At 37.8% G+C, this 13,581-nt stretch overlaps 1 protein-coding gene and 1 pseudogene across 1 annotated transcript; both read right to left on the reverse strand.

Moving 5' to 3' along the window:
* Positions 1-1,165: 1,165 nt before the first annotated feature.
* Positions 1,166-3,133, reverse strand: LOC126615689 (cytochrome P450 CYP72A219-like; annotated as a pseudogene).
* A 9,285-nt stretch (positions 3,134-12,418) lies between these two features.
* On the reverse strand, positions 12,419-13,087 carry LOC126615694 (protein GRIM REAPER). Its single transcript, XM_050283566.1, has one exon. The coding sequence runs from the start codon at positions 13,039-13,041 to the stop codon at positions 12,589-12,591; it is 453 nt and encodes a 150-aa protein (XP_050139523.1). The 5' UTR covers positions 13,042-13,087; the 3' UTR covers positions 12,419-12,588.
* Positions 13,088-13,581: the final 494 nt, after the last annotated feature.

Genomic DNA, 13,581 nt, shown 5'->3' on the forward strand with positions numbered 1-13,581 from the left:
TTCTAGGTGCCTTTGATGGCCTTCCATACACTCCAAGCACTCTAAGAATGCAAAGCTCATCAACTGAGGTTAACATAAAATTCACACCCCAATAATTCATTGAATTGAACTCTATTCGAAAAAATTAATAGTGACCCCAAAAAGCCTACAAATTTTTACTGAGTAATTATCGCAAATCAAACTTTGTAATTAGTCAACTAAAATTATAAGGTTAATGAAAATAAAATAAATTCGCATAAATACAATATACAAAAATTAAGTAATGAAATATGGAGACAGGATTTCACACAATAATTGAAGTTGAGTACCAAAACTATGCCGCAAAGGATAAGAAAAAAATGATGTGATATCGGAGAATAATGTAGAAACCTGAAATAAGGCTAAAACCCTACGCTAAATTTCAAAAGCAAATGAGCACTTGAAAAATAAATGTTGACAAGTCTCAGTAGCCTTACAACACAAAGAGCACATCGATGCAAAAGGGAATTCCCGATGAAGCTATAAATCATCAGTTAAAAGCTTACCGTGAAGTATACGCAATAATAAAATTGAATTATGTGGTCGAAAACATCTACACCAAACCCATCTATTCCAAGAAACAATTGTTTACTTACTACGCTTAAAATCATAAGCCAAAGATAAAGATAGTACACCATCTAAGTAGTCAACCAAATTAGTTTATTTTCCAATATCGACAAGGAATGCTTAATTGTCAAAGTTTCAGACCATATACTAGAAAGGGCGGAACTAGTTATATTAATAGGGCAAAACCGATTCCCATTATGAATGAAGTCTGAAATAGGCGCAAACAAAAGTTTACCAAGAGATTACGGAATACCCAACATTTTAACAATTGAATCACCAATCTAATTTGCATGCCAAAAGTTAATAGAAGCACCATTGTCCACCAACTATTTGGAGTTCTGACTAATATCTACAAATAAAGGCCCAAACCAGGCCGAATAAAAGATTGTTTATAATAAGAGCACACCGGATCGACTACTAGTAAAAAGTCATGCACAAAAAAACTAGCAGCCATTGAAGAAGTAGTCAAAAAATCCAAACAATTTTCAAAACAAATGCCTGATTAAGAGCTTGAAAATTCCTCACTCCAAGACTCCCATCCTTTAGAGGGGCACAACATTTCTTCCACAATTAATAAGAGTCGCGGAATGAAACTTTATTTACCTTATAATATTTCATCTGCACTTTCATAAGAAAAAAATGCATATACTGCGTATTCATGGTTACAAACAAACTAATTAACAATGTTTACGTAATATAATATGAGCACCAAATTGTGGTTGAAGGGTTATAATTACAGAAGGAGCATGAACATAGGATGGAGAAAGCTCAAAGTTAAAGTGCAGTAAAATCAATGATAAGGCCATTTTTGCTTCCATCATAGCAAAGTTTTGTCCAATGCAAATCCGTGGACCGGCGCCGAAGGGGAAATATGTGAATCGGTTGTTTGTTGCCTTAGAAATGCCTTCCGAAAACCTCTCAGGCTTGAATTCATCGGCATCATCACCCCACAATTCTTTGTCATGATGAAGTAGCAGTGTGGGTAAGGAGACTTCCACTCCAGCTGGTAACGATAACTTCCCAAGTTGTGTTTTCTTGTCAGTGATTCGAGACAGCGCAACGCCTGGTGGATATAATCTCAAAACTTCTTATAAAATCATGGTCACCTGCAGGGTAATTTTATACCTACAGTAAAGGTTTATTGTATTTACACATATATAAAAATTCATACTCTGAAATGTGTTTCATGACATTCAAATTAAAGTTTAGGAGGAGAGGAGATCCACATTAGGTCTCGAAGAAAAGTGTTACGTGAAAATCATAAGCCCAAACTTTCCTTTATTGTATGTTGCAACGGATAATACTTGCGCATCTCCTCACGCTAATGTATTAGTATTAATGTATACTTACAACTTGTAGGCGACTTAGGGTATCAAAGGTTGGTGTTGTGTTACTTCCAAAGACTTGAAAAACTTCCCCCCTCGCTCGATCTTGCCAATTCTGGTTTTGACTTAGTAAAATCATTGTCCAAACGAGCAACACTGAAGTGGTATCTTGCCCGGCAAAGTAAAATAGCTTACATTCATCGATCACATCTTCAATACTCATTCCAGCATTTTTGTTGTTCCCGCCATGTTCCTTGGTTTCTTTGGAGTTGGACACCAAAAGTATACGTAATAAATCATCTTTTGAGGCTTCACCTGTCTTAATCGCTTCTTCTCTTTTGTTTATGATACCCTTGAGTAACCGTCTTAGTTCCTTGTTAATGCCCTTCATCCTCTTGTTCATCTTGGTTGGTAGAAAACTGCACAAATTGAAGCACTTTCTTCAATGGTTGTAACATTTTTTTCTTCTTTTTCCATAAAAAAAAATATATATATATATATATATATTTAAATTTTACCTCCATCCTGTGATATAAACACTTCTTAAACTTATTGCGAAAATTTTCGTTTGCTCTTTTAGAAGTTGGAATATTTTCCTTCCCTCCCCATCGCTACTTCCAAATGCAGCTCGAGAAATCACATCGCTTGTCAAACTCTCAAGCGAAGACCACACATATCTAACTCACATGAACCCTCTTCGGCCACCAAACTTTCCCATGTATCAATCATTTCTCTACAGCTTTGGTGAAATGTCGGTAACAGACACTGCGGTGTGTTGGGGCTTAAAAAGACTTCACTACTTTGGAGACGTTTATCTCACAAAGAAAAATGTAATGCAGCGGAATTAATTAATAGGCAAGAGAAAGAAAGAACACTCAATGTATTACACAAGATTTTTATTCACTCACAAACTTAGTACAAAAGGAAACACTCAAACACTCTCACACTCTCAGACTTCTTGCTCTCTTACTTGCTCTCACTTCTTCTTGCTACTTACATAGCAACACAATCTCTATTTATAGCCTTGATTAACCAACTCACCAAGTCGGCGGAATTGGACTAAATTCCTTCTAGCCACAAGTTTTGTGGTTCTAGATATTTCTACTTGCAAGCCTACTTAAATATTGCAAGAACTCTCTAGATTTTTTTAGTATGCATGCCTAATGCACCGACAACCTTTTGCTAGAATTTTCTAGCACATTTCATGAGTTTTCTATGGGCTGGATCACCTTCTTGGGCCAAGAACAAGATTATGTTTCAACATCCCCCCTTAATCTTGTCTTGTGACGCCAATTGTGTTCCTCAATCTGACAAAGTCTTCTTGCCTGAGTGGTTTGGTGAATATGTCGGCGACTTGGTCTTGAGACTTCACATATTCCACTTGCACATCCTTTCTTGCAATGCACTATCTTATGTAATGATAGCGGGTATCTATGTGTTTGCTCCTGTCATGGAATACTGGATTCTTTGCTAGAGCTATTGCAGACTTGTTGTCGACATAGATCTCTGTTGGATCTTCTTGTGGCATGCTTAATTCTTTCAGCAAGTTTCTTAGCCAGATTGCATGACAAACACATGAGGTAGCAGCTACGTATTCAGCTTTGCAGGTAGAGAGAGTGACAATCGGTTGCTTCTTTGACATCCATGTGAATGCAGTGTCTCCCATGAAGAACACAAATCCAGTACTGCTTTTTCTATCGTCGGAATCTCTTGCCTAATCACTGTCGTTATATCCAACAAGTTTGTAGTTACTAGAACTTGACTAGAACAAGCCAAAGTTAACAGTACCTTTAAGGTATCGAAGAATTCTTTTGGCGGTTTTCAAATGTGTAGTTGTGGGATTCTCCATGTAGCGACTGACTAATCCGACGGTATAGAATATATGGTCTTGTGCAAGTTAAGTAGCGCAAACTTCCAACTAAACTCTTGAAAAATGTTGGATCTACACTTTCTCTTTCGTCATGCTTGGTTAGTTTGACTCCACACTCCATTGGCGTGCTTATGGGCTTACAGTTGTCCATTTTGAACTTTTTCAGTATTTCCTTTGTGTAGCTTTCTTGGGAGATGAAAATGCCTTCTTCGTTCTGCTTGACTTCAATGCCTAGGTAGTATGCCATCATCCCGATGTCGATCATCTCGAATTCTTTGGTTATCACTCTTTTGAACTCTTCATACATGCTTGGATTACTTCCGATGAAGATTAGATCGTCCACATATAAGCACACAATTAGAATATCTCCATCTTTGACTTTGACGTAGAGAGCATGTTCATGAGGGCACTTGGTGAAGTTGTTTTCTTGGAAGTACTTGTCAATGCGACTATTCCATACTCGTGGAGCTTGTTTTAACCCATAAAGGGCTTTCTTCAGCTTCAAAACTTTGTCTTCATGCCCTTTGATTTCATAGCCTCGCGGTTGCTGAATGTAGATTTCTTCTTCAATGACTCCATTTAGGAAAGCGGACTTCACATCTATTTGTTAAATCTTCCATTTGTTTTGAGATGCCAAAGAAATTAGTAATCGTGTAGTTTCCAACCGAGCAACGAGTGCAAATACCTCATCATAGTTGATTCCGGCTCTTTGACTATAGCCCTTCGCCACTAGTCTCGCCTTGTATCTTTCAACCTCTCCGTTGGCATTCTTCTTTGTCTTATACACCCACTTGACTCCAATGGCTTTGTGTCCTTTCGGAAGAATAGCGAGTTCCCATATATCGCTCTTTTGGATTGCTTCAATTTCTTCATCCATTGCTTTCCTCCACTTAGTATCTTGCACTGCTTCTTGGAAGTCAACTGGTTCACAATCAGCAAAAAGACAGAAAAGTGTAGGATTATCAAGTCTTTCAGTTACCTCATAAAGATCTCATAGACTTCTTGTGCGTGGTACTTCTCTTTCATTTAGACTCCCACTTGATAATGTTGATGCTGGTGAATTACCATGATTGGTTGATGTTGGTGAAGCAGGTGGAGTAGTGGACTCTTGTTGAACCTCTCTTGCTTGCTCTATCATCCCTTGTTCATTCTCTTTTTCAAACTGAGGAAAGAAGTGAAGATCACCTGCATGAGAGCAAAAATCTTATTCTCCTTCTTCATCGAACATCACGTCTCGACTGATCACCATCTTTCCATTGTTTGGATTATACAGCTTATAGCCTTTTGAATTTGAGTCATAGCCGATAAAGATGAACTTCTCACTTTTGTCGTCGAGTTTGGTTCTCCTCTCGTCTGGTACATGTACATGGGCTATGCTTCCAAAAATTCTTAGATGAGAGATACCTGGTTTTCTTCCACTCCATGCTTCTTGCGGAGTCTTTCCCTACACACTTCTTGTTGGAGACCGATTGGATAGGTAGACATCACATGCTACCGCTTATGCCCACAACTCCTTAGGCAATCTCTTGTTTTTTAGCATGCTTCGAGCCATGTTGAGGATGGTTCGATTTTTTCTTTCTGCCACACCATTTTGTTGAGGGGATCTTGGAACTGTCAAAGGTCGACGAATTCCATTGGCTTCACAGAATTCTTGAAATTCCTTTAAAGTGAATTCTCCTTCTCGATCAGATCTCATGGCTTTGATCTTGCAACCACTGTCTTTCTCTACAGCAGCTTTGAACTTCTTGAATGCTCCAAATGCCTCTAATTTCTACTTTAAGAAATACACCCAGGTTTTTCTTGAAAATTCATCAATGAAGAGAATGAAATAATTATTTTTTACCCAAAGACCTTGGTTTTATTTGACCACACACATCGGTGTGAATGAGCTCAAGTGGCTTCTGGGCTCTTGTGGTCGACTCATTTGGAAAGCTTTTCCTGAACTGTTTCCTAAGTAAACATCCTTTGCAAGCTTGATCAGGGTGACTGATGCACAGTAAGCCTCTCACCATCTCCTTCTTGGATAATAACTCCAGTCCCCCAAAGTTAAGATGCCCAAAACGAAGATGCCAAAGCCAAGATGTGTCTTTGTAACATATCTTGAGACACTTTGCAACATCGTTTTGAATGTTCATGGGAAACATCTTATTCTTTGACATTTTCACCTTGGCAATTAATCTTCCTTTGTCATCTCTAAGAAAAAGGCTATAATTTTTCATGTGAATATCATAACCTTTTTCTAAGAGTTGTCCCAAGCTCAAAATGTTGCTTTTTATATTGGGCACGTAGTAGACATTTGAAATTAATTGGTGACCGCCATTTGTTAGGGGAATAAGGATGTTACCTTTTCCTTTGACGGGTATTTTGGATTCGTCTCCAAAAGAAACGTTGCCACTCACCGATTCATTGAGCTCTACGAACATGCTTCTTCTTTCGCACATGTGGTTGCTAGTGCCGGTGTCAAGGTACCATGTATAGTCTTGGTCTCCATCATTGTTCTTGCATGCTAATAACACAATGCCATTATCTTCTTTCTCTTCTTTCACATAATTGACCTTCTCATCAGGCCTATTGCTTGGAGCTTTACATTCCCAAGCATAATGCCCAAACTTTTGACAGTTGTAGCATTGAACTTGAGATTTTTCATACCTCAAGTTTGAGCGCTCTCTTCCACGACCTTTTGTTCATATTCCTCCTTTTTCGTAGTTGCTATGGTTGTTGAAGTTCCAACCACATCCACGTCCATGTCCACGTCCGCGACCTCGACTTCTTTCATACTGGCTTCTCTCGTTGTCCAAGCTTTCTTCTTTCTTTTTTGGTTGGACATGCGTCTTGAGGAGCTGCTCATCATTCCCTTGCCTTTTCTTATGTTTCTCTTCATATGCTTGTAGCGAACCCATTAATTGCTCTATACTAATTTCTTCCAAGTTTTTTGTTTCTTCAATCGTCACGACAATGTGCTCGAACTTAGGGTCCAACGAGCGTAGTATCTTCTCCATAATTCTAACATCTTCTAACTTTTCTCCATTTCTTTTTAATTGATTGGAAATGACTAAGACTCTTGAAAAACAATCAGAGATTGATTCAGACCCTTTCATTTGTAGAGATTCGAACTCACCTCTTAGTACTTGAAGACTAACCTTTTTCACTTGTTCGGCTCATTTGTAAGAGGTTTGAAGCTTCTCCCATGCTTGCTTGGCAGAGGTTGCACTCGAGACCTTCTCAAAGCCATTGTCATCTAATGCTTGGTAGATGAGGTAGAGAGCCTTCTTGTCTCTCTTTCTTGAATCTTTCAAACTCATCCTTCTGGGGTTGAGACAGAGTAGCTTCATCTTCTGGCTCAGTGTAGCCTTTCTCCACGACTTCCCATACATCATGTACTCCCAAAAGGGCTTTCATTTTGATACTCCAATTATCGAAGTTGTTGTTGTCGAGAACTGGAACTTGGAAGGCTGCCATAACGTTGCTAGCCATAGCTCTGGTACCACTTTGTTGGGGCTTAAAAAGACTTCACTACTTTGGAGACGTTTATCTCACAAAGAAGAATGTAATGCAGCGGAATTAATAGGCAAGAGAAAGAAAGAACACTCAATGTATTACACAAGATTTTCATTCACTCACAAACTTAGTATAAGAGGAAACACTCAAACACTCTCACACTCTCACACTTCTTGCTCTCTTACTTGCTCTCACTTCTTCTTGCTACTTACATAGCAACACAATCTCTATTTATAGCCTTGATTAACCGACTCACCAAGTCGGCGGAGTTAGACTAAATTCCTTCTAGCCACAAGTTTTGTGGTTCTAGATATTTCTACTTGCAAGCCTACTTAAATATTGCAAGAACTCTCTAGATTTTTTTAGTATGCATGCCTAATGCACCGACAACCTTTTGCTAGAATTTTCTAGCACATTTCATGAGTTTTCTATGGGCTAGATCATCTTCTTGGGCCAAGAACAAGATTATGTTTCAATATCCCCCCTTAGTCTTGTCTTGTGACGCCAATTGTGTTCCTCAATCTGACGAAGTCTTCTTGCTTGAGTGGTTTGGTGAATATGTCGGCGACTTGGTCTTGAGACTTCACATATTCCACTTGCACATCCTTTCTTGCAATGCACTCTCTTATGTAATGATAGCGGGTATCTATGTGTTTGCTCCTGTCATGGAATATTGGATTCTTTGCTAGAGCTATTGCAGACTTGTTGTCGACATAGATCTCTGTTGGGTCTTCTTGTGGCATGCTTAATTCTTTCAGCAAGTTTCTTAGCCAGATTGCATGACAGACACATGAGGTAGTAGCTACGTATTCAGCTTCGCAGGTAGAGAGAGTGACAATCGGTTGCTTCTTTGACATCCATGTGAATGCAGTGTCTCCCATGAAGAACACAAATCCAGTAGTGCTTTTTCTGTCGTCGGAATCTCCTGCCTTCGTGTTTAACTTTGTGAGGGAAGAGAGAAAATCAAACACGGGAGCTTGACGCGTGCATAGAAACATTCTTAATCACTTGAACTACATGACCGTTCTTCATACGTAACTTTTTAATTACCTGAACTATATTATCATTTATGCCTGATGATGTTTCTTTATATATAATGTGTTGCCATTTCGTTTCACAATCCCGCTAACATTAAATTGCTTTCGCATTGGGCGTACGTACGTATGTAATAATCCTCGGAGATCCAGTCACTACTCACTAGTCGCTGTACCCATCTTATTCTTAACTAGCAAGTGGTAGCGATTATCAAGACATACGGGGTGACGTTTTTTAACCTTGCAAGCAAAAGCATCTATATGAATAAGAGTTTGAAATACATGAACAACTTCCATTTTTGGAAGAGAAGTAAAGAGCATATATGAAGTAGAGAGACCATTTTTGGAAGACAACTAACCACTCTTGAAGTTGATGTGTGGAATTTTTTTTTATAGAAAGGTATAGAGAAAAAAAGGAGAAAAATATATGATCGGGAGGCGACCGCAGTGCGGTTGATCAATGATCACTCTCATACCGATGGGGTCAAGTGCATTGTGTGCCACTCCGATGAACCGTGGCCACAATGCAACTGTCGTATTCAAGTCCTTCTTCTTTAGCCACAATTTTTTGTTTTTCAAAGACTTGATTTAGATCCGAAAATGCAACATATAGTCCACAATTTTTTTTTCTTATAAAACTGAAAAATAATCTCTCCACAAGCACTCAGACACACTACGTATATGACTTAGAGCTTTTAATCATGTGCTCTAGGCGTGACTTTCAAATTTTTATTTTATTTAGACATTTTTATTTGATTGGTATACTAGCGTTGTGCACAGCAAAAAACACCTTGACACACATTTTGACACCCGTTTTGTAGCACCCACTTTGTAATGTATATCAACAATCTGAACATCCTAAATAGATCATCCTTAAAAAAAATTAGACAAATTTGAAATCATTAAGGCATTCATCTGTAGTGAAGAAATGAACAAATACGATTCTACAAACAAAGACTAAGTTTAACCTAACGGTCATATGGTTTTGGATTGGGGTTTTGGTAGACATGATCTTTGAGGGAAGACCTAAAAGATAAATGGTTCAAATAGTTGAAATACATTACGGAGTGAGTTCTACAAGAACATGTGTCAAATTGTGTGTCCCCAAAACTTGGCCCTATATATATAAAGCATCTTACAAATAAAATGTGGAAATAGAATAGAAAATTTTAAGTCGTGCATGGTGCAGTATCTTACTTTGCTTCTGGTTTTCCTTTTCCTCCTTGGTTGCTCTAGACTCATTGGAGAAACTGTATTTCTTGGTTGCAACATATGGTTTTTCGTTATGCTCATACATTTTGAGAGGGGAATGCAGTTGCTCACAAATTATCCAATTTTGAGCTTCTCTCATCTTCTCTTGTTTGGCATGTCGATCCTCCTCTTGAGATTCTTCCTTTTCTGCAATTAGATTTCATAGGCAGGACCTACAATTTTATTTGTTCTTGTTGATGTGTCATTTTATTTTTTACCTAATCCTTTTGGATAATCTTTTTTGTTTTGCAGCTTTTCTTGCATGTTCTTACCTTTTAGGTTTTATTTTGGAGGGGTTTGGTCCTATGTCCCCCCTCAAGGTTCTCAAAAAAAAAGAGAGCATAGGAGTGCTAAGTGTATGTTTCAACAAAAAAAACCGTGTACGGATACTAACTAATAAACCAAAATCCTTCATCTTCACTTGTACGTTAGAGGTTTTAGGTTCGATTCTCGCCAAATGCGAATTTGAACAATATTATTGTTGCCCATTGTGAGGCTTAACCCGCTCTCAACCCCTTAGGGCCCGTTTGTTTGGCTTCTGTAAGTCTCACTGGACTGGATTGGAGTATAGTCCAGTGTTTGTTTGGAACACATACTACTTTTAATGGTACTACGAGGGACTCGCCTCGACTAGCAACCTCCTTAGGTGGTCTTACCGAGACCCCCCCCCCCCCCGAAAACAACAGGACTACTAAGACCGGCTTTGTTCGTCAGCTTTGCTTGTCTTCTTCGTTCGTTTGCTTCGCTCGCCAACTTTCCCAACAGGTCTCAAATCGCTGGGCTCCACCTCGGAGAAGAGTTTGGGTTGGCTGGATCTGGGGCCTTGGAAGATGACAGTGGTTTGTTGTTTGATACAGGATCTGCCGCCATGGCTGTCCAGTAATTACCAAACTGCCTTCTCTCTTGCTCGTCGGATATTTGTCGACTTCCTCACCCGACTGATTAGTAATCGAATTGAATGTGAGGTAGGTTTTTTACCCGACTTCCTCACTCGTCGGATACTTGTCGACTTCCTCACCCGACTTTCTGAGAATGTGTGAAAAGAATGGAATTGTTGATGATGGAGAAAATAGAGAGAGAGAGAGGGAGAGAGATTGAGAGGGAGATGGACGGGAAAGTAGAGAGATTTGGGGAAGGAGACAAGAGAATTCTAGAAAAAGAAAAAAAAATGAAAAAAAAATAAAGTATTAAAAAACATATAGATTAAATAGTATAATATTATAATTTGATAATTTATAAAAACATATTAAAAAAGATAGGGATTAAATAATATAATTTTAAAGTTTGTTAATTATTTTGCTTCTTAATCCGACACTGCACCAAATGCTTCACTAAGTTAGTCCAGCTTAGTCCCTGAAGCTAGTCCAGTCCGAGACAGTCCGGTGCAACAAACGCACCCTTAGTGAATATCCTTTGCTCAAAAAAAAAAAAAACCAAAATCCTTCCTAGGGTTGTTAAAACAAATTAGGAATTTAGGATAATAGGATGTCATTTTTTTCCTATATTTCATTTTTTTTTAAGGCTTTTGGCTGAGACGATCTAATTTCAGTCTCTGATTGCTCAAATGATAAATGTTTAAATATGTAGTTGATATCTCCTCGCTATATCGTTGACATCTCATCCATATGTTGTCGATTTAATTTTGTTCAATTCAAAAATTGAAATTTGATGTTAAATCATTTTAGCCAGCATCCCTTATTTTAATAAAGAGTCTTAATAATTACTTTTAAATTAACGATATTACAGTAATTCCAATTTAAACTCACTCAAATCTCTCATATCTTTTTTTCTTTTTCTAATGTCATTATGTCATTGATATATTCAACATATTCTCGATTAATTTGTGTGCACCTTTACTACTAATTTTTTAATCGAAGATTTATGTTGGTACAGAGAGGGCTGAACTAAGCCCAATAGGGCAGACGCTCTCCCGAACATTCGCAATGCCTGGACACCAATTGGTTTGATCGAATGTAACACCAATTGGTTTTATCAAAGTTGCGAGCACTTGTTACATGTTATATAACTGCTCATGGATCTAAAGGAGTCTTGAGTTGGCATTTTTTGTAGCCTAAAAGCCTGAGGTTCTCTTCAAAAGTTCAGGCATACGCTGCATCGAAGTTTAGCTCTATTTTGTTCATGTCTCGTGGTGTCGTTGATGCGGTTTATCCTGATTAACCAATAGCATCATTGGTGGTTCTGTGTGCATAGTCCATATTGTCGTGATCACTATTTGTTTCTTTTGCCATTTTTCTTTAGAGTTAGTGTTGCTTGTATATATGCAAAGGAGTGTTCTCTTACTAGTTTTGTTGGAAATTTTGTGTGCAGAGTCTCCCATGAGGTGGATTATGAAATGATTGAAATTTTAGTTGCCGGGATTGAAGTTCTTTTGGCTTTGGAGTGCTGGATGTGTTCTCATGTTTTTCACACACAAAAATTCCCTGATATAGTGGCTATTAGATTGGCAAGTTGGCCTTGTTTTTTGTTTGAGGATCCATAAATTTAACCCAGGACGTCCTATTTGAAGTTGTCCTTTTTCTTAAAATGCTAATAAAACCACTAACATTAATTTCGCCTAAAGAAAATGATGCATTGACGACATAGATCAAATCCCAAAAAATAATCATTTCAGTAATTTAAATTTGTAAATTATATTTCAGCAAGTTTTCCAAACTCTCAATCGCATTTGGAAAGCAAAACAAACAACCTTTACAGGCTTTGAGCGAAAATTAAGGAGGACTTGCTTTTGAAGAAAATTGGAAAAGAAGCAGCTGTTTAAACAGATTACAAACCTAGCTTAGCTACTAAATTGCGAAGAACATGATAATTAAAACAAGATGAACACCCAAGCCACCTTATTAAAAGTAGTTATATCGTTCATTGTGACGTATAAACGCAATAATGAAATACAAAACTGGGGCTTCTAGCTCCAGTGATAGAACACGTATTTCTCTACATTCACAATTAATGTTCGACTCAACTTGTCCACCACATCATATTTATTATTAACAATGAACATATATTTCTAAGCATACCCACAGTATCCATACTCACATTTAACCCCATACTTGCATTTTTTACCACACTTGCCACAGTTGTTGGCATCCGAAGTAGTATTCATGCAAGTTCCATTGCAACAACGCATTCCAAACTTGCATTTATTCCCACATTTTCCACAATTGTTCTTATCGCTAAGAACATTTCGGCAATGTTTCTTGCAGCAATAGAGAATGCCGGTCCCTTTGTTTGCAGAAATCCCATTGCAAATGTTCTTGATTGGGTTACATTGTGCACCTTTTTTGATGATGCTGGCCAAGAACCTGCTTCTTGATCTGAAGTTGGGATTCGGGGAGTCGATTACGTACACTTCGTCATTGTCTTCGAGCTCCGACGATGAGAAGGCCATTTGAAAATGCAGAGCTAGGAATGAATGTAACATGAGGAAGAAAATGGTGGTGAGCTTGAGGAGGTTGGCCATTGTCTCAAAAAATAGGGGGTTCGTTGGCCACAAGAGTGTAAAGAAAGGGAGGATGTGGATATTTATACTGTAGGTTGTTTGTTTAAATATAAAATTAAACATTTATAAAGTTGAGTTTTTATTTTCTCTCTCTATTTTATTAAAAACTTAAAAGTTGAGTTTCAAGGAAAGTCTACTTTGCAATTGATAAACAAGGAGAATAAATCAATTAGGCGCAACTAATGAGTTAAGATTAATTCATTGATTAGTGCATTATATTCGGCTAAAGCACATGAGATCAAAGAAGTTGGCTTCCTAATTCTCCGCCCTTGGAAGAGCCTTAGATTCGTTGTCACATTGGCAACCCTTCACATAAGTATAGTCACCTATACATATAAAAGAAGAAGAAAACATTTGTGTGTGTGACTTTTGTACATGTATTAAGTTGTCAACTAAGACTTTTATTTATTTAATAATGGATTTTCAGAAAAATAATTTTCAAATTAAGTAACAAGAGTTGAAATTAGAGCATATATAAGAATCACTTAATAAACAAATAAA

This window comes from Malus sylvestris, chromosome 3, assembly GCF_916048215.2.
Source record: "Malus sylvestris chromosome 3, drMalSylv7.2, whole genome shotgun sequence".
NCBI lineage: Eukaryota > Viridiplantae > Streptophyta > Magnoliopsida > Rosales > Rosaceae > Malus > Malus sylvestris.